This window comes from Schistocerca piceifrons, unplaced genomic scaffold (assembly GCF_021461385.2).
Source record: "Schistocerca piceifrons isolate TAMUIC-IGC-003096 unplaced genomic scaffold, iqSchPice1.1 HiC_scaffold_552, whole genome shotgun sequence".
NCBI classification, from domain to species: domain Eukaryota; kingdom Metazoa; phylum Arthropoda; class Insecta; order Orthoptera; family Acrididae; genus Schistocerca; species Schistocerca piceifrons.
In genome coordinates this window covers 76,803-99,555 of record NW_025728791.1, presented here as the reverse complement: position 1 = coordinate 99,555, position 22,753 = coordinate 76,803, and the positions used below count along the sequence as shown (strand labels likewise).

General features: G+C 37.6%; 1 protein-coding gene across 1 annotated transcript in view; it reads left to right on the top strand.

The window, feature by feature from the left end:
- The window catches only part of LOC124757568 (MMS19 nucleotide excision repair protein homolog), a 148,677-nt gene that overhangs the window by 49,930 nt on the left and 75,994 nt on the right, over nt 1–22,753 (top strand). Inside the window, exons 4-5 of the mRNA XM_047249069.1 lie at nt 6,899–7,115; nt 17,106–17,218. Coding sequence (XP_047105025.1) covers nt 6,899–7,115; nt 17,106–17,218 — 330 coding nt within the window. The remainder of the gene's footprint in view (nt 1–6,898; nt 7,116–17,105; nt 17,219–22,753) is intronic.

Below are 22,753 nucleotides of genomic sequence, written 5' to 3'. Positions count from 1 at the left end.
AGAATGTGACCTTAAGGTGGTTCCTCCATGTGTTATTTTTAGGGTAGGAAATTTCCCATAAATGATAAAACAAAACTAATGTGAAATTTGCGATCTTTCGTGACATAACACAAAATTTGTACTTTTTACAAAATATCGTGAAATTCGGGATCTTCTTGTTCCCGTTACGAATGTTGTAAATCAGAGGGCAACTGTTTACTAATCCAGGTTCCTGATGGTTATTGGATGCTGAAATTGGATTTAAAATTCTGTCTGAGCTCTGAGAATTATGTATGATCTTAAGATAACAGCTGATTCCCATGAAGGGAACTATGGCTTTAGATGTGACATAAAATGAAATACATTTCATTAACAGTTTTAGTCTCTGACGTGACATTTCCCAACACTTTTACACACCTGTAGTACAAAAAATTGTGCATTTATGAGAGTTCTTTAATGTGGTATGTCAGTTAAACTAGCTATTTTATAGCACACAAGTATGAATATGAAAAACCTCAACTATGGCAGTTTGCTTTTGCAAACATGTAAAGCAAATGATGCACCTTTCAACACAGTCTAAGCCCCGACCAACAGATAATGCTGTCACTAGACCATAGATGATGCAGACAATGCACATTATTTTATTGAAACTAACAACTCAATCAGCTGACTATTGGCAGCATCCATTTGCAAACAATGTACAGTTGTGAAATCTTGTGCATTATTTGGTTTCAGCCAGGTATACATGAAAGCAATATTTCGTTTCAAACATAAAGTTCTTTTAAGAATACAACAAAAATCTGTGAACACATTTACTCTAAGTTAGGCTGTATGTTGGTCTTCAGATCTAAAACTTGATGAATGATGAAGATTTTGAGACAGCGGTTTGTTAATATCTAATTCACTACAAAATATTCCATTTAATCAATATTCCCTAATATATTGTGCCTCTTATGTTGACGTTGTTGTGGTGTATGTAAGTAAGCAGGCAAATGTCATAAAACATAAATACTTATTTTGTGTAAAAAACAGACATTATGGATAGAAGTGGATGCCATTTCTTATAAAATAATGAAAACATGTCACACGAATTTTTGAGAAATTGTCATAAAACTACAGTCTGATTAAAATTACTTGATAGTTGACATCTGTCATTTGCCACTATAGTGTTGCAGGTTACCACTCATTTATAAGTGACACAGAAACACAGTGGGTCACTTCGCTGTTAAATGTGTAATTTGGAGCAATGTTGGAAAAGGCCACCATGAGGTATGACGGAAATGAGAGATCCTCTATTGACAGCTGATTTTAAGTCTGAACTGTGCCAGATGACATATATTGTAGCCCTTCCTAGTGTAACAACAAGCTTGTGATGTGCAATGTATCCTAGAAAACAGCAGTCAACAATCTGCAGAAGAACTAAAATTACGATCGTTTTGTTCACGGTGTTTAAAGCTAATCTCTATGAGAAACGTCAACACAGAAAAATTTCGGTTTCAGCCCTAAAAAATGACTTTAATTTCTCACCATCATTTGTTGGCTCTCATTTGGTTTTAGATTATAGATTCCAAATGAAAAAAGAAATGATAGGAAGAAAAATAAGGGCAGATAAAGATGTCAATACAATCATGAAAATGATGTGGTGAAGTATTAGAAATTAAAAAGAAATTACATTTAAATCGATCAATTTTATAATTATAATAATGAAAGGTTTTTGATTAGGTTTAGCAGTTAAAAAAAATTCACTGACCTCAACAGGTTTCAAGTCAATGGCCACCTACAGGACAATCTATTGCGCTAACCTCTACACTACGCCACGACCCTGCTTCAGGTTGTTACATATATGGCTTCTATTCCAGTAGCAGTGATGATTTGCAGTCTTCAAAAATTTGACTACACATAATGTCATGCAAAAATTTTCTAATGTAAGTTGATTTGTGTGATTATAACAACTGTATATGTGATGCTGAATTGCGTCTTGTGCAGAAGGATCTAGTAGTGTTTGGCTTGTGCTGTGTAATGAAACACACATACATTGTTACCATTGTTGTGCATATGTGTTTCATTTTATGGCCATTGTGTGTGATGAAATATACGAAATTAAGGGGCTATATCCAGGATTCGGGGTCATAACACAATAGGAAAGAGGGTGACAAGGTGAACTGACTAATTGTTGTGGCAGTTTGGCAGTGACAAACAGTTGTATGTAAAGTTGAGCACTTTGATTGGAAGAAACCACCTGTAGCCCATGACATGTCAGCCGTCTAGTAATTTTGATCAGACTATAAATTCTTCCTACCATACTAATATTTCATCTTCTACCCCTGTCATGCAGCAAACTAAATGACTCACAGTGCAACAGAAAGAGAAATTTGCTGAAGAACTGAAATTCTTTAGTTTGTAAAAAGAAAGAAATGTCAAAACATTGCTTCAAATTATTTGGTTCTCTTTCAGCTAGCCAGATGTAAAAATGAGAACCATTGCTTTAATAATGAATATTTTTGAGAAATTAGTGTAACTGTACTATTACCTGTGTAATGCTAACACAACAAGTCTTTTGACTGTTAAAATCAGTGCTTGATTTCATATACAAATGAGAAAACCTTTTACTGGCGGCTCCACTTCGTGTATTGCTCAAAGACAGAAACTCAGCTGTTTGCCTCCCTCACATGACTTAAATGTTGGTTTGTAACCTAAACGTGACAGAGATAGGGGAGCGTATGGTCTAGCATATCTGTGTTCTGAGGTACTGTCACCACAGACTTCTTCCATAAAATAGTAAAAATAATATTGAAATGAGTATTCTCATTGTTCTGTTTTACAGCCAGAAACACATTCATGTAACGTTACGTGTCTTGTCTTGTGATTGGCTGATAGAAGCATACCAAGTGGGCAAGATGTTGATTTGTGTGTTTGTCAAGCTAAAGTGCTGTATTTGGTGATTTTTGCATTTATACTTGCATACTAGAAAAATACACCATTTAATTGATGCACCACATTAAAGATGTCTTCAAACTGCACTGTTTTGGTGTGATTTATTGCACAAACACTATAGGGGAATCTAATATCACCAAATAAAACATTACCTTCATTCTAAGTTAAAAGTTAAAGAGTGCTTTATTACTAAACTTCCTGGTAGATTAAAACTGTTTGCCAGACCAGGACTCAAATCTTTCACAGGCGAGTGCTTTACCAACTGAGCTACCCAAGCATGACTGATGACCTATCCTCACAGCTTTACTTCCACAAGTACCTGAACTCTTACCTTCCAACTTTACAGAAGTTCTCCTGTGAAATTTGCCGGACTAGCAGTCTTGGAAGAAAGAATAATGCAGAAACATGGCTTAGCCACAGCCTGGAAATAGTTTCCAGAATAAACTGGCGAAAATTAATTGTTGGTGGTTAAACCAGTAAATTGTTGAGAAATATGAAGGGACTAATACTTCAAGCACAAGGGAAACAAACACTGAAATGCACTGTGTTACACCTCAGACTAAGCTAACAGCTCTTAAGGCCATAGATACATGTATTATGTGTGTGTTCATAGCTCCAATTGCTTTTTCAAGCAAATCTGTAAAATTGACGTGGCAAAAGACCACGTGTGTATAGGATGGTGGGTCTAAGCCATGTGAGATATTCTGAAGGGGTGCCAATCCCTTCATAATTTAGTGGAAAAGCAACTATCCATGCCAGCAAGATATACGGATGCTGTCAAATGTCTGGTGTCATACTGAACACAGTTTGTCTTCCGTTTTCTAATTTAGACTGCAGGTGACTGTTTTCATACCGTAGTGAGCTACTCGCAGATTGGTGGCATAAAATCTCACGGAAGAAACACTGAAGTTAGGACAATGCTTCTTTCTCCTGAAAAACTTTAAAGAGCGAGTGTGGTAGTAAAATTATTTTTTCTTTAATTGATCAGATTTAACAGATTTAATATAAATGATTTCTTTTGCAGTGTTGTAAATAAGTGTAATTTGTGATCTCAATAAATGTAAAATAGTAGACAGGTATGTTTTAATTTTCAACATAACACTGGAAAACAATTAAACAAACACAAATAGGAATATAAGGTATGGTGCGTCAAAAATCAGCAGTCAGAAACTTTATAAAAGAAATGCAAAATTGGCATTAAATAAGACCAAACTTTACTCAAACAACACCAAAATACACACAAAAAGAAGGAAAAAACAGAAATTAGCCCAAAAGTAAAATGACTTTTTACTATCCCTAGTTATGGTAGTCTTTTGATTGTCCAGCCTTATCTGGCAGAAGGTCAATCCAAAAGGTTGGAGTTATGTAAATTGTGACTTCCAACTTCATCCATACCATTGAAAACACCCTTTTTTAATACAAAAAACCCAAATTTTAACATTTTCTGAGTTCTTATGTAATACTTGCTTGTTATAAGTGTTTGTCATGTGCATACTGCACCCTTCAGAAATTATTACAGAAAACAGTCTACATTGTAAAGTGTGAAAGTATGATTACACACATGTGAAAAGCCAGACCTAACAAAAAAGATGAAACATACAGGTTTGAGGTCTTAAAAAAGTCTTTGATAGATGACTGTTCCCTCCTTTAGTCCTCTTCCATGCTGCAATATACTTCCACTTAGGCAGACAGATCATATCAGGTGGCATTGCTTCCTCCTGCGTACTAATGTACTGCAGCACTGCCTCAGTCATCTTGAACCCTTCATTTCTCCTGTCATCTAAGTTTGCCTCCTCCTCTTGTATTACTTCCTCTTGCATCATCATGTTCATAACATTGTCAGTTTGTTCATCAACTCGTTATTTGCCATCCATTCTGTAATGTCCTCTGCATCGACAACCTCACAGACTGGTACACTTTTAAGAAAGGTCTTGGAAAATCCTTTCAGATCATGGAAGTGGACATTTTAACTTTGAATCCCTGTTTGAAACCGAAGACAGTCACACTATGACATTACCGAGTCAGTGCTCTTTAGAATGGTTACACAGTCTTCATTACTATCAATTGCTGATATCAACAAACTGAAAAGACAGCAGCAATATTTCTTCTTTAGCATTTCAAGAATGCTGTGGTCCATTGGGTGACAGCTAACAGCGACATTTGATGGTAAAAATAACTCTTTGATATCTCCATCTGTGAGTTCATCATTGGTAGGATGCTAAAGTGTGTTCTCAAGAAACAGCAGAACTGCAGTAAATTGTTGACTTTCAGATATTTCTATACAGCTGTTACAATTTTTGTTGGAACCAGGTATTAAAGATTTCCGATTTCGTCCATGTTTTCTTTTGATAAGTGTAATGTAGAGTAGTGATTCCTGATTTTTCATGTTTTTGAAAGCTCTATGTTTCCATGATATCCCTGTTAATGTAAGCCTAAGCTTGTGGTTGCCAGTTGCATTACTGCAAGTGAGCCTAGTACCTTGTTCCTTACTTTTGTTGGGTCCACACACACACACACACACACACACACACACACACACACACACACACAAGGAAGCACACCTCACGCACACATGACCACCAACTCCAGCATCTCAGGCAGGAATGTCAGCATTCTGGCCCTAGCTGCTGGAGTCAGTGGTCATGCACACATGAGGTGTACTTGCTTGTCTGTGTGGATTGTGTATGTGTCTCTTTTACTGATGAAGGCTGTTGTAAAAGCTTTATGTGTCTTTTAATTGTACCTCTCTGCAACTTGATGTGTGTTCTTTAAGGTAAGCAACAATCTGTCTTTTCCTACATTGTTGATATTCCTAACTGGAGTTTCCATTGTTTGAAATTGTTTTTTCCACTGATCCAACCATACATCACTGGCAATAAATTCGGAATTATCTCCTCCTGTTGGCCATTGAAATTGCAGTGTTTTTTCTTGCACTATCAGCCCAGTAATGGGAAAACTTTTTCCTCTTAAATGGTCATGCCACTAAATAAAGCTCCCTCAACGTCTTTCAACATTGTCTTACTTACTTTTACTCTATTTCCATTAGCTTGGGAAGCACACCACCCCTCAATTTCTGCTCGGTTTCTCTTCAGTCTCCAACAGTATGATTTCCTACGCCTTTACTCCAAACCAATAGTTTTTGCTGCTATCCAAGAATCTACTCCCATTACAGCACATAGTTTCTGATTTGTAGTCACTACAAGTTTTGTTTGTTTATCACCCATTTCAGACTCTTCAATTAAAATACAAAGGACCAAACAAAACAGCAATTTAACAGTGCACACACTTAGGACATCTTATATACAACTGAAGAAACAAAGAGTGCAGGGTTACCTACAGAGCTGTTCTCTCTCTGTGTGTTCATTGTTGTTTCTGAGCACTGGAAGAGGGTCCTGGTAATTTATTCAGTATTAACAGTACAGTATGTACTTTATAATTGCGACTCCAGATGTGCTAGAAGCAAAAAGACTGATAAAGCACTTTGAAAGCCCACAGAGCATTGTAGCTGGGCTCGCTTGCTGAATCCTTTGAAAAGTGCAGTATGCAGAATATGTTAATGCTCATTTTATCACAGATAAGTATTATTGTGATATTAAGTAGGACATAGAGTATGGAGGCCAGATATGGAGGAGCTGTAAACTGATGTAAACCATTGTAGAAATAAACAGGCCTATGTACTTATAAAAAAATAGGGGACCTTACTTTTGGGATTACCCTTGTATCTTCTAGAGATGTATATAAGTGCATTTGTTCTGAGAATTATTCATTCTTGGCCTCAGGGTGATCAAAAATGGGAGACCAAACAGGATCAAAGCAAAGAAAGGAACCTTTAGTTGCATGATAACCTGAATTCAGTTAAATTTCCTGCATTCTTAGAAAAACAAATGGATCTATAATAAACTATTAGTTTTCTGTGTGTAAGTTATATTTCAAATTTGTATTCAAGTTTCTCAGTATTACCCTCAAGTTTTTCTTGTACTTTCAGAAAACAGGATTTTCCAGTTTTCCTATTTCTTCTATAGAACCAAACTTACCTGTAATATGGAGAAACATTAAACCTGAAGTGCTGCCAGGGGCAGATAAGGATATCCGTGAAGCCGCTTTAGAAGCACTACGTGCCCTGCTACACAGTTTGTCAGTGTCTCCTCTCAACAGGGAATATGCAGCGCTGCTTACACAAGTTGTACAGGTTGTGATAAGAGGTAAGTGGCCTAGGTGCCCTCTCCCTTATGTGTTAATGAAATTGAAGTGTTAGAAATTCAGAATAGAAGATCCAGTTTCTTCTCATCTAGGGAAATATCTGAAAAAAAAAATTTATTATATTTTACTTGGTCTTCGTACTGAAAAGATTTTAAATGCATGTGGACTATTATCATTGGAAAATACATGATTGAATGCAATAAACTATGAGGATGAATTACTACACATCAAATAGAAGAGATACTGAAGAGCTGGTAGGTGTGAAGAAGGAGCAGAAAACTTCTCACCTTTCAGAGTGCTCCTTCAGAAACCAAACAAACAAACACACACACACACACACACACACACACACACACACACACACACACACACACGTGTGTGTGTGTGTGTGTGTGTGTGGGCGCGCGCGCGCGCGCGCGCGCACACACAGGAAATGGGGTGCGGTACTATTGTGGAACATTCTGCTGCCCCTACAACTACTTCACACTCCCCCTGCCTCTATTCTACTCCACCATAGTTCTGCCATTGTAAAATGGCCTTATATATTTGTGTTTTCCTGCTCTAGATTCTCCTTTTTCCCTTCTAACGATAATTTTTTCCTGAAAATTTTCTTAGTGTATACCTACCCAGATTCTACGTCTAAATGCATAGTTCATGCTGGCACATTGATTCCTAACAGTCTCACATCATATTCCTCCTCAAACTCTCACTCTCTCTCTCTCTCTCTCTCTCTCTCTCTCTCTCTCTCTCTGTGTGTGTGTGTGTGTGTGTGTGTGTGTGTGTGTGTGTGTGTGAGAGAGAGAGAGAGAGAGAGAGAGAGAGAGAGAGAGAGAGAGAGAGAGAGAGAGAGGAGGGCTTTGTCTGAAAACGGAATAATTTTTCATCCTTTCTGTGTACCTGTCACATTTATGCAGCAACATTTACAATTTCAGCACCATGCTATATACTAAAATACTATAAAATTATTCAGATTTTCAGTTTTTGGTGTTAGTCTTGCATGTAATAAGACAAACAGATTTATCATAATTACTTGCTACACAAAGTAATCCTATACGCTTGTCAGAAAGTGCTAACAAAATCACCAAAATACTTAAAATTTAAAGTAATGAAAATAGTACAATAAAGCATGGTGTGCCCTTTATGGGCATAAACTAAAATCGTACAACTCATAAAATTACATTAACGCCACCTCTGGGCTTACAGTATAAATGTGGAACAAAGCAGCATTACAATATCGAAAGGTATGAATGCTAGCCAGAGGTGCATAAATGAACAAATACTGTGTCTACCCAATTATCAGACAAGATCTTTTCCCAAATTCGTCACTCAGAAAATACAGGGTCATCTTATATTCGCAGATTAAGTTATTTATCCTGAGGTCAATGTTTTGATGTTGTTTAATAGAATATGTAGGGAGTTGTCTTACATTTACTGACAAGGCTTTAGTTATTGACATCAGGTACAGATTTATTTTGAAAAATTCAGAAGGGCAGATCGGCAAACAATATTTGCACTCATAGAGGATCAAGATTTCCAGATATGCCAAAGCTCTCTAGTCAGAACTGATGTTACTCGAACAGTATTTCGCATTTGCTGAAGCGCAGCACCACCGAAGGATTGGAAGGGGAACAGTGATACCAGCTGGACTAAAAACTAGATGAGTGCAGGGAAGGGAGTGTGAGCAGGTGGCAAATTATGTCATGTTGCCAACCATGGGAAACCATATCAGGTAATTTGGCTTTTTAGGAACAGCTACCATGTTCGGACTGCAGTTTGCTTGAATACATTTGTAATCAGAATTGAATTGACTTTAAAAATTGGACAGTAATCTTCATTTGTGCAGGAGATGGTAAAAGTCTAGGTATGTATCATGCTGTAATGTTGTGAATGGTCACCATGACATATGATGGGAATGAAAGGGGGGGGGGGGGGGTTCTATGCAGCCAGTGAGAGAGCAGCTGGCAGTTGATAAATCTGGAAGCAAGAGACATTGTCACACCCTCGTGTCAGCACAGAAACGAAATCTGATATGAATTCGGATAGAAACAGATGTGTTACCAGATCCCACACCTTCACAACATATTTGGAAAAAAACCAGCCAAATATTTGCAACAGCAAAGACATAAACTACACAGCCATATTGTTAGGATGATGATGATTAAAAATAGTGATACCAAAGACAACAGGGATGATAAGTGAAAAATGTAGAAAAGAATTGTCAAATGAATATAAAAACTTTCTTTCCATTTATTTTATTTATGCTTGTATTATCAAAATGTAGACAATCAATAAATGGCATAAATTTAGAATAGGTGTAGTGTTAATTTTTTAGCTAGACACTTTACACCAGTAAATTGGTTTGTAATTTTGAAGAGTCAGAATATGTTAAAAACAAATTTTTCTCAAGAAGCCCCTCGAAAAAAAAAAGGGGGTCGTCTTATAATCAGGGACATCTTATACTCGGGTAAATACAGTAAGTAAAATAAAGAAATGAAAATAGTACAATAAAAAATGGTATGCCTTCTTTGCTTATAAACTAAAAGTCATACAGGTCGTAAAAACACCTTACCTCCATCTCTGTGCTTACAGTATAAAGATGTAGAATAAAACAGCATTTAACATTGAAACATAGGAAGGTAGTCAGTGGCGCCTTTTTATAAACAAGTTAGTAAAATAAAGGATTGTAACAGAGTTATGGGAAATAACTAACTTACGATACTATTTTATATTTTTATTTGCTTCTAGGTAGATAAAAAAACACTAAGCATGGTTATTGGTTACTTGGCTGGTTTTGTGACTTTTTTAGCCTACCGAGGGTGCATGTTTGAAAATAACCACGTCCTTACATAATTCCATTTGTTTGAATGTATTTTATCTCCCATGACTCTGTTGCATTCCGTGATTTTACTTATTTGTTCATTCTGTATGCATCACTAGATAGCTTCATACCTTTTGATGTTGTATGCTATTTTATTACACGTGTTAATGCTGTAAGCGCAGAGATGACATTAATGTAATTGTAAAGTTGTATGATTTTAGTTTATGCCCAAAGAGGATACACCATGTTTTATTTTTTCTTTCTTCATTCCTTTAAATTTTAATTACTTTGGTGCATTATTTTAACATTGTACTTTTTGTGTTGTGTGAAAGTGTAAATGGAGCCTCGTCCATTAGTTTGTAACACAAAAATACATGACATACTATCCTGTGCTCAGTGTCGCTGGGCTATACTTGTGGCTCCACACATGTGATTTGCTTTCCATGGTTTAACCATTACTTGTGGTTTTATTGTTCAGTACATTTAAAAAAATTAAAAATTGTATAGCCTTATTATTATTTAACTATTCACCAGCACCTCTACAAGGACACCACATGGCTCTGACATCACATTTTCTTCCTGTTTAACCATGTAAGCAGTAGCTTCAGTTCATGTTAGACTCCTGTACACTCTACACCACCAATATTGTTTACTACATGACATTGTACTTTAGTCGCCTGTTGTTAAATGGTATATAACTGTGTGGTGCTTACGTTTGCACTTGTGATACACTGTCAACTACCATTTGTTCCTGATTCTCCTGTTTTGTAATTTTCAGCACTGAAGAACTATGTAATAGTTGAACTCTTAGATCTGCTGTAATAAAATGATGGATTTCACAATTAATTGTTGTTCTTTTCTCCATTATCTATACTCAATGGTCACTGCACAAACGGGAGTGTATGGATTCCAATTTCATTAATGTGTGATAATGTTTGAGAACATAAAATATCAGTGAAATTATGGCTATTTGTATTAAACATCAACACAGTGTGTTCAATACAGTGTCACCTATTGCAGGTGTATCCTGTCCTGTCACAGGCAGAGCCATCTATGAAAGCATATCAAAGTAGTCGTATAATATACTAGCTCTACTATAGCATTTTATGTGGGTGTGACCACAAACCAGCTGTCCACCCAAATGAATGGCCACCATCAAACTGTGGTCAAGAGGCAAGTTATCTATCCAGTGGTGATCATGCTGCTGAATAAACATGCTCAATTTCAGTGGCTTCTTCATAAACCATGCCATCTGAATTCCTTAAATGGGAATTGTTATTGCAACATATTGTTCAATCTCGTAATCTTCCAGGTGTCAATCTCAGCTAATCTCTGGGCACGATATTAACTTCACTCATCCTACACTCAAATCATTCTCTCTGCAGACTGCCTCTGCATCTGTTCTAGCTGCCTCTCCCAATCCAGTACTCAACATAACTGTGCACTGTGCTTAATTCCCCCTGGCTGTGGCCAAAACAAGCTCAGTAGTACCAAATTCATATTCTGTGTGCCTACTGCCTCTCTCACCCAGCAATCTCTCCAGTCCCTTTCTCTTGTGGCCCCCTCCACTCATTACAACCCCTCACCCAATCAAGCTACACTGCCAGCACAATGTAGTCAGTAGGAAAAATGTTGTTGAGCTTGTGTATGTGTGCATTTATGTTTTCTGTAGCTGACATGAAGGATTCGTCCGGAAGCTGGCAACAGTCTGTGTATTGTTTGTGTCTATATCAGTGACTCAGCTTCTCAGCTAGTCAGTGAGTTACCACCTGTATTTCATCCCATTGCCACAGTCTACTTAATTGGTCCTGTGTGAATAATATAATAAAATAAAGGAATGAAAATAGTACAATAAAAAATGGTATGTGTTCTTTGGGTATAAACTAAAAACTAAAAACATACAGATCGTAAAAAGACATTAGCGACTTCTCTACGCTGCTGTATAAAGGTGTGGAATAAAACACCATATAACAATGAAAGGTAGGAAGCTAGCCAGCTGCGCATTTTCATGGATAAGTAAAAAATGTACATTGATACAAGCACACTAGGGAGGTGGTTTCATCCAGCACATGGTTTACACATCAAGAGAGTGGGAAAGGCCTTTGTTAGTCATAAGATCTCAAATATAGTTCATATGAAATTGAACATGCAGTGAGGTTTTAAGCAAGTTATACCTTTGAAAGGCAAAAGCAATGTGCTGGAATTAAGATCGCGGTGTGAGGAAACAATACTGGTAGTGGTCCCTACCAAGAGCAATGACAAAAATGATTTTTTAGCAGAACCAGCTGCACCTTAAGCACTCGCTTGAAAAATGAAAACAGTGATAAAATATTTACTCTGCTGCAAGTCAATGTTTGTTGTATAATAAATGAATTGTTAGAACTGGAACATGTTTGTAGCATTAGGGATGGAGATGTGATGTGTGTATCAGAATACTGGCTAACAACATATTCTCAATGATATGTTGTTGCTGATGTAATGTGTAGGAAACAGAAAAAATTGTCATGCTGGAGTTTACTTCAAGTATGTTCTAAAATGTACAAAATTAAACTTTACACAATATTGTTGGAAGTAAATGCTGAGTTTAGATGTGTAAGTCTCAGTGAAGGTAGTATAATAATCGTAAGCTTGTGTGTAGGTCCCCAAATGGAGATTCAAATGTAGTTTTGAACAGTTTGAATTAGTGGTTAGAAAACTTTTTACACTTAAAACGGAGCTTGTTATCTGTGGGGATTTTAATATTGATATGGGGAATTCAAAGCAATGGGAGTCCAGAACATTTGTTAACATTTTAAGTTCTTGCGTAATAACATATTTCTAGACAATGTTATTGTTAACTTACACTGGGAGGCATAGGTGACTAGCCTGACCAGTGGAGTATTTGCAGATCATTTTCCATTGTTTTTAACACTTTGTTTCACACAACCAACTTATTCAAATGAATTTAGTGTGGCATGGGTAAGAGGTCAGGGAGAGAAGAACAATATGTTATATATTGACAAATTAAAGAACGCAAACTGGGATTATGTACGTGAATGTTAGACAAGAAAAATTGGAGCTGAAAATGATTTTGATGACATTTTTTAAAAAATGTCGGGATTTATGGTTTTCATGTTCCCCATTAATATAAATTAACATCTCAAATAAGCATAAAAATACAATAGTTTTCATGTTGTATGTTAATAAAGATAACTCGTCAAATACACATAAAAATACAAAAATTATCTGGTATACAAAAGAATCTACAGAAATTAGAGAAAACATGATCATACAGTATCGAGTATATGAAAATGAGGGTAATCGAGGGAGTGAATGGTGAGATTTGCATTACAATGATTTCCTTACAAGTAGAAAGTATTACAAAGCTACGGAAGGTGCTCCAGACAAGTATAATGCACATTGGGAGGTTGTCAGACGAGATAATTCTTCCAGCTACGTATGTCAAGCTCTGCATGATCCAGAAGAATTGAATGACTACTTACTTCGTCACATCAGTCAGAGAACTTGGACACATCTGCAAGAGATTTGCTTGGTCCCTAGTTGTATGCAAGGCCTTCATTTCATTGGGATAAAATCAGACCCGATGATGGCCGTAAAACTGTTTCCAAATTATCTAATTCCAAATGTAGTGACAGCTACTACATGTCTAATTATGTTGTTCAACAGACAGTTCACTTGATAAGTAAGCCACTGAGTTTTATTTTTAATAAATGTTTAAAGTATGCAGTGATCTAGTAGCCCACCTCTGAATTGCTAAAATGTCTTCCTTCAATACGGGCTGATGTGGATCCCAAACACTCGAACAGTACTCAAGAATAGGTCACACCAGCATCCGATATGCAGTCTCCTTTACAGGTGAACATCTCTTTCCTAAAATTCTCCCAGTAAACCAAAGTCGACCATTCACTTTTCCTACCACACTTATCACATACTAGTTCCACCTCGTATCACTTTGCAACATTGTACCCAGATATTTAAATGACTTGACTGTGTCAAGCAGGACACTAGCAATACTGTACCCGAACATTACAGGTTTGATCTTCCTACTCATCTGCATTAACTTACATTTCTCCACGTCCAGGGCTAGCTGCCATTCATCACACCAACTGGAAATTTTGTCTTAAGTCATCTTGTATCTTCTTACAGTCACTCAACTTCGGCACCTTACCATATGCTATGTCATCATCAGGAAACAATCATGGATTTCTGTCCACCCTGTCCATTATACTTCCTGGGGCACTCCTGATGTTACCTTTGCCTCTGATGAACACTCGCCATTGAGGACAACACACTGGATTCTATTATTTAAGAAGCCTTCGAGCCACTCACATATCTGTATCTTCATTAACAGCCTACAGTGGGGCACCGTGTCAAATGCTTTTCGGAAATATAGAAATATGGAATCTGCCTGTTGCCCTTCATTCGTAGTTCTCTGTGTGGGGTAGTGCGTTAAATATTATAGGGTTTCGCCGTCTGTTTACGAGAGCCTGGCCACTATTTTTGTGGTCAGCCAGAAAGCGATGGAAGACATACTGATCATAGTTCCCAGTCTGCAAGTCCACATTCTTGTCCAGCCCACTTAAAGAAATGTTTCTTTTTTTATTTGTGTAGCAGGATCAGGACTATGATTATAAATTAAGATTTGAAATTCTAATTGTTACATATATTTAGTGAAGTTTCTCAAGCACAACATGAAGTATTCAACCTCTACGGTAAGTTCCTACCAAATTGTCTTTCGCCCTGACTGCTGATATTCAAAATAAATGCTCGTCACAAAAGTGGAAAATAATTGTCACCACGTACCACGCGGATTTGTAAATATCACGGATGGCACACTAACAGTTTCTTTAGCGAAAATCTAAGTGATCCAGGATGGTGTACAATCCTCGGGAGTTCACTATAAATTATTACTGAAAATCAATGATTTGAATTCGGGAGGACGACTGTTCAATCCTGCGTCCGGCCATCCTGATTTAGGTTTTCCGTGATTTCCCTAAATCACTCCAGGCAAATGCCGGGATGGTTCCCTTCAAAGGACATGGCCGACTTCCTTCCCCGTCCTTCCCTAATCCGATGAGACCGATGACCTCGCTGTCTGGTCTCCTTCCCCAAAACAACCCAACGCAACCAAATGCTTTGAAACAGCTGGTCTCTGACGTCATCTGAGACAGTGCACACTCCGGCGTTTGACTCGAGCAGATCTTACAGTGGCTGGGTGCAAAGTGAAGCCTAGTCTCATCTCTCAGGCTTGATTTAAACATGTGGCACAGTAGACGGCCAAGGAAACACCTGCTGTCATCCGCCTTATGCACACTGCAGCAGTCTCTAAATGGCTGTTTTCTTGTACACACAATATTTAATAACAAAGTTATGAATTAATTTAGAATCTTCATAATTTTTGCATGCATGTAGGTAAGTTGGTTGAAATTACAGTAGTAGTTTCAAGTCACTTGCATAAAAACTTTGCCTTCTAGAATTTTTAGAACGGAACTGACAGTAGATCATTACCTCTGAACTATAACTTTGAGACTTGTATTGGTTGTTTTTAACATTATGGTCCTAAAACTTGTTGCAGCTCTATTATTTGATAGGTTTTATCGTGTGCTGTAATCAAAATTTTCTAGCATTAAAATTAGAGAACTTAATCTACTACAAATAAGGGCATTTTAGTTCCAATTTTAGTTTTCATTAAATTACTCAAAAACTATTAGAGATAGCTTAATGGGGTTACGTAGTCATTATTTTTAGCCTGAACTGAAGCATCATACTAATTTTCACATTTCTAAGTCTAATGCGTAGTGCCTTCAATTTTTCTTAAAAACATGAATTCTGATTACAATTTTTATTATATCATGTTGAGACTTGCACCTGTTAATTTTGGCATACATCTGCACATTATGACCAATTTCTGACTTTCTAGCTTTATTGTGTAGTGCCACTTATTTTTTTTCTTAAAGCGGTATATTTAGGAAAACTATTGATCTAGTCATTCTAAGACTTGACATTTAAAACATTATTACATTAAAGTTTATGTTGACAAATTCTGAAAAAGCAATTTTAACTTTTAATTATATTCTTAATTGTGGTACAATACTACGTGCAGGCGTATTATGGTGACGTGGAACTACTAGCAGTGAAGTGTTGTAAATCCCGGCACAATCGCTCGCCTCTCTATCTCACAAACGATACAGCGCTTGTTTTGCCACATCAGTGTATCGTGTGAGAGAAGGGCAATCTGAGTTTCGTATGAGTGATGATTCTTAAAACCGTGTGGATTCCGACATAAGCTTCCCAGTATCAAGGAAGTTTATTATATTCAAACTGAGAATATGTTCAAGGAGGGATATTGGTCTGTAATTTTGTGAGTCTGTTCTTTTACCCTTCTTATTTACTGGAGTCACCTGTGCTTTTTTTTCAGTCGCTTGAGACTGTGCTGAGCGAGAGAGTCACAATAAATGCATGCTAGCTAAGGGGCTCTGTTGTGATATTGCATAATGTGTTCGTCTTTTGTTCTAATTTGGTATAGCGGGAACGTCTGCCAATTGCTCTGCGTGTATAGACATCCTCCGAGCAAGATAATTGGTGAAATTTTATCACTTTTTCAGTGGTCTCATTATTAGTTGCAAACTATTTATCTTAAATTCCTCTTGAGTGTTCAGCCAGGTATAGCTGTTAATAGTGCATGAATTTTTGGTAATGAGACATAACGCCATCTTCAGCTGAATGCTGGTGACTTATAGGTTGTTCCATTGATGCTTCCCTTTATGTGGATAACCCTCACTCCCTGACAGTGGTCTCCATGATGGGGAACTGGAAGAAAGATGTTCTTTGTTGGTCCAGTTCAGCTTTTCCACCTCACCTTAGTGTGCCAGGTGCAACAACCCAAGCCTTTATGTAGTATCAGTGACTAAGCTTGGCTGAACACTGAGAAGGATTTTAACTATGTATTCGCTGGAAAACTGTTTGTTTGTTTACATTGTATTATTAATTACCAATGTGATAGTGCTGATTGCAAGTAAACTTCCTTCTGCTTGTGCACACATGCAGAAAAAAATGAAGTTGGACATAATAAAATAATAATGTGTTGATGATGAAATTCAAAGCTTTGTAATCTACACTTGAAATACATTTTGTGCATCAGGTTTTTAAAGTTTTGTTTGATATGTTAAATAAGATTCTCTACCATCGCTGAAGGAAGTGGAGATGAATGCATTTTTGCCGTCTGTCCAATTGTTGCTGTGTGTCGCCGAAGCATCAGTGCCATCGTGTATTCAGGTTGTTACTGAGGTGAGCACATTTTCTTCAGTATTAAATTTTACTAAGTGATAAATTGAGCTAAAGTGTAATTAATATAAAAATTCACAAATCTTCCGCTGAATTGAAAACTTAATGCTTCTTTTCCATTTTTTATACTCTTTTAGAGATTTTTTTCCTTCTCTTCTTTATTTACGGTGTCCTCAATTTTCATTGCACAATTTCTCATTCTCTCACATGTTGGTGCCTCTCCTTCTCCATTTTATATGAGGGATGTTCAAAAGAAAAGGTACAAAACAATACTGTGGGTATAATTGATATAATTGAAGTCTTTATTCAAAAGTAATCACTGGAGACCAGAGCACAGCTGTTGCATTTGACCTTCAGTTCATTGTCCATGTTGAAGCGCTTCTCATTAAGAGCTTTTTTAGCAGACCAAACACATGGGTGTCACAGGACGACATGTCCGGGCTGTAGGGCGGATGCTTGAACTGCTCCTACTTGAATGTGGCTCTTACACTTTGTGCGACCACAGCGACATGTGGACACACATTATCATAGAGCAGAATCACTCCTCCTGCGAGCAGTCCAGGCCAGTTGCTGTTAATGGACCTGCATAGGCTGCAGAGTGTCTCGCAGAACATGTCACTGTTAATCGTTTTTCTGTGCACGATGAATTCGATGAATATTGACCTCAGACATTGAAAAGACATTGAGCATCATCTTGCCTGCCGAGGGCATAGCTTTGAATCTTTGAGGAGGATATGCATAGCCACATCGGCTACTACATTGCTGTCCCTAGATGTCTCACTACATTGTCCTAAAGTGGCATATGCAAATTTAAACTGATTTGGTTATTATAATGTTTTGTACCTTTCTGTTGAGCACTCCTTATAAATTTCTCCTTCATTTCTGCCAATATAACTCAATTCATTACCTATTATTTTCTGACAACTTATTACTAGTACTCTGAAATATAAGTCTCTGCCATTATTTGTTAGTTATTGCTGGAAAACTTGTATCTGAATTTAATACATTATTTATGCAGAGTGTTAAGATAGCATATTTTCCCCTACAGTGGCTAACATTTACCCTATTACTCCTTTTTTTTCATATTTACACAAGTAAAGCAACAGCATAGCATTTCCAAAGAATGAAGTTTCAGTGTCCACTTACTAAGAGTGTGTCATCTCTATGTGTGGGGCATTTGTATTTCAAAAATTGGTTGTTATAATTTATAGTGCACTGTCATTAAGGTCTGCTATATGTGTGTGTATGGAAGATTAATTTTAAAATGAGTATTATCATGTATAGTAAAATCTGCTCTTACTTGGAATAGCAGATATATTTCATACAATTTTGTGCTGTGTGCTAATGTATAAAAGATTTTAAATTCCACTGCTGGTCCTTTATGTTCGAGCATATTAGAATTTTCTAATGAGATGATGGTTTGTACTCTGGAGTTGGCATACTAAGACTGGCATTGGCTTCAAAAGAAGATATGTTACTGTATTTGATGAATGTCACAAATTGGGTGCATTGCAGCAGTAGCAGGAACTGTCTGGTGATATTTTTGACTGTGATAGTAAGTAGAGAAATGTGAGCATATCATGTATGTGTTGTTGCTCTGTCTCATCTTCCTCCTCACGCTCACTCCCCTTCCACTCACATTCCCTTTCCTCTCCCCCTCCTCCACTCCCCCACCCCCTCCTCCACTCCCCCACTCCCCCACCCTCAACTCACACCCACATTCCACACTCTACCCTCCACTCACACTCACCCTCCACTCACACTCACCCTCCACTCACACTCACCCTCCACTCACACTCACCCTCCACCCAAACTCCACCCACACTCTCATCCTGAGCTCCACCATTCTCATTTCATTTTGTCACTATTGCTACCATCTGAAAGAAGTTGTGGTTTTTTATGTTTGTGGATGTCTTGTGAGTAGTAATTAAAGCAATACCACTAACAATAAATAATCAACGAATATATTGAATGAGCAAAATGATTGATTTGGAAAGCAAAAGAGATTTATGTATCCATTGTGTTCTAGTGTGCAGCTTGTCTGTGTAGCGTGAGCTTAGAGAGAGAGAGAGAGAGAGAGAGAGAGAGAGAGAGAGAGAGAATATGCATCCCTTCTGTCAGTTCCCATAACAAGAGTCGTTCTTTAGTGTTGATAACTCAACATGGACACCCTCCACTGTAGTATATGAAACACATTCCTCATTTGTGATTAAAAGCAGTGAATTTCCCGCAGTAGGTGTAGCAGTGTTATGGCTGTAAAGGAGTGTCACTTCAGGAAAAACTAACATAAAGTATAATAGTGCTGCAATGAATTTTGAAATGGCAAGTAGTACAGTCTTTGTGTGACATGACAAGAGTAATATAACTATGCCGATGAGTCTCTAGTGGCTGGAGAACTCCCTCATAGCTATAATGGTGACTGAGGCCTGTTGTTCACAACATTAAGAATTTCTTACAAACATGTCAAGTTGTGTTAATTGCTGTACTGGAACAGTTGTGTCCCCAAATAACAACTCATAGCAATGTGCAAATAATAGCAGAGTACTTCATTTTGATTACCACCACTGAAAACTAGGGTTCAGTTTCCCACCATAACTAAGTATCAGTGGAGATGGGTGGCTGGAACACCATTTCCATTAACACTCAGGAATTCAAGTCTCCCTTCTCCACATAGCATCTTCACTCTACATTGTCAGAGGCCTTAGAGACTACATCAGACAGTGATCAAACCCAGTACATCATGTTGTGTAAGAAACATGGTGTGTTAAAACACTGGTGAACACTTTCTGGCAGAATCAGTTTTAAATGGAGTTTTTTGAAGTACACTACTGATTTTTCAGAGTTGGTAGGTAAGGTTTGATACTTTTTGTGGACAGCAAAATAAAAATGCAGCCATTGGAGGTGAGTCTGTATAATGAAGACAGATATTACCAATAAGTGTTAGCTATTGAAAATTACAGTTTTAACTGGCAGAATGTATATTTTCTGAAGACTCTACAAAGGGTACTAGTAAAGTTTTGTAATACAGCTTTATTTACATAATTTTTTCATGTAATTTCTGCCACATTGAATACACGTCTCCATCCTCTGAAACGAATCCCTTTACCAGTTCTCCCAAGTTTCCCAGGGAGTAAGGCACATTTGTTGTTCCAAGCCCACAAGAGGTCCTCTTCACTTGAAAACTGCACTCTTTTCAACTTCATTTTCACTTGCACGAACAGTATAAAGTCACAAGGAGCAAGGTCTCAACTGAAAAGAGGCTGCTCAAGAAGTTTTTCTGATAGCTATGTGTGTGTTGTCGTCATCTTCAAAGACCCAAACTTTGTTTTGAGTCTTAGATAGCACATGATAATAGCACAGTAAAGTCTTGTCACCTATCATGATGTTATTCATGTACTGAGATTATCCCTTAGAAAACTTCTTTAACATCTCCCGGCACCGAGTCACACTTTGTGTCATCGGCCTTTCCGTCAGTCCATGCGGCACCCAGAGACGACAAAATTTCTTTACTTACAAATGATCATGCAGAGTCGAACAAATTACAGGTGCATTTTGCCCTAGCCTCTCTCTACTTACAGATCACTCATCTATCTCTGTCTAGCATTTTTCTCACAGCATCGATGTTTTCCTCTGTAACTGATGACTGATTATTGCGACCTTCCCGTCCTCTCAGCGTCCTGTAGAGTGAAATTTCCTCTTTGGAATTCTCTGTACCACCTGAATATAGTTTTACAATGTGGACATACATCATCAAGTGCAAGAGTCATTTCTTCAAAGCACTGGCCCATATTTAACCCATGCGCAAAGCTGTAGTGCAGAACTTCCCGAATCTCAATTCATGACCATGATGCCATAGCAAGCATTTCAAAATAACCCTGCTAGGGAACGACTGTGCCCACAGACTTGGCACAGCGGCTATAATGCAAGTATGAAGTATTCTCAGAACACAGCAACAACCAGCATCCTGCGACTTAATTGTTGCGTCATATTGCAAAACATTCCTAGTATCCTTAGTATATTTTCTCACTTAGTGATTTGTATCTAAAGACTGCAAAGTTTGTTCTGAATCCTAATACGTTAGTATGAAGCTGGTATTTGTACAGGTATCATTGGTGAACTTGCAGCATTCGAAGAATAAAGTTATAATGAAATCTAGACCTTTTGCTGCTTACAGGTGTTGATAAATATCAACGGGGACAGTTCAAAAATATGTGCCCCAACCGGGACTTAAACCCGGGACCTCCTGTTTACATGGCAGATGCTCTATCCGACTGAGCCACCAAGGACACAGATGATAGTTCAACTGCAGGGACTTATCTCTGGCACGCTCCCTGTGAGACCCACACTTTCCAACCTTCTGTCCACACACTACATTTTTAGTGCCCCTGCCCACCATACTCATTACTTGCGGCAGTCAATCTACCAATTCCCATAAGAGTTTGTGCATTTTGAGTACATCCGCACTGAAGACGATCATTGGCCGGTAAGCCTTATCTATATGAAGCTGGTATCTGTACATATATCATTGGTGATCTTGCAGCTCTCGAAGAATGAAGGTACAACGAAATCTAGACCTTTCGCTGCTTACAGGCATAGGTAAATATCAACAGGGACAGTTGAAAAATGTGTGCCCCGTTGCTACTTAGCAACGCTCATAGGCAGCGAAAGGTCTAGATTTCATTATAACTTCATAATACATTAGTGGCTGGCTGCCTTCTTATGGACTTAATATGTATCTCATGATGGCTTTTTAATTTGATTCTGCCTAGTCTACTCACACTATAAAAAATTCTATGATACTGTCAATTGGCAGTTATATTCAGAGGGAATAAACTTGTTTCTAGTCACTAATACATACATCTGTGATAGTGCAAGAGGAGCTTGCAGAACAGAACAAGAATGCCCTTTGGGCTCTCTTCTTTCAGCCCAAGAACTCGGTTCCATAAAAAAATTATGGGCAGAGCCAGAATGGACAGGGAATGGACGGGAATGTCATTTCAAGAACCCAAGATGGCCTTAGGAGGGTAACCCTAGCTGCCTGGGATAAGTTTTAGGTGGACGATAAATAACTCATTTTTTACAGTGAGACTTCCTCGGAGATGGTCATTGAAGTCCAAGACTTTAGATTAATATTCTAAATAGTGAATGAACTTAATGCAATGCTCTTTTGAAGGCCAAGAATCTCAATGAAAACTGTAAGACTTTGTTCTGTTGATTTCTACAGATGAAGACAATTGATGCACTAACACAAATTCCCTGAACGATATCCTTCAAATGACCAGCCTCTCAACGAAACTACTGAAATAACCCAACATTATGCTGGCACATCTAACATCCAAGAATTAATTGCAACTAACTCATGCTTCCTTCACCTCACCAAATCATCAAGTGCCATTTTTCAGGTCTTTAATCATAGAAATTAAAGGGTACAGGGTACCTTGTATGTTTGCTTCCCTTGTATTTAGTGTCGTAATTTAACTGTATCACTCACATACATAGTTAAAAGCTATTGTTAGCCATAATGTAATATTGCAATGT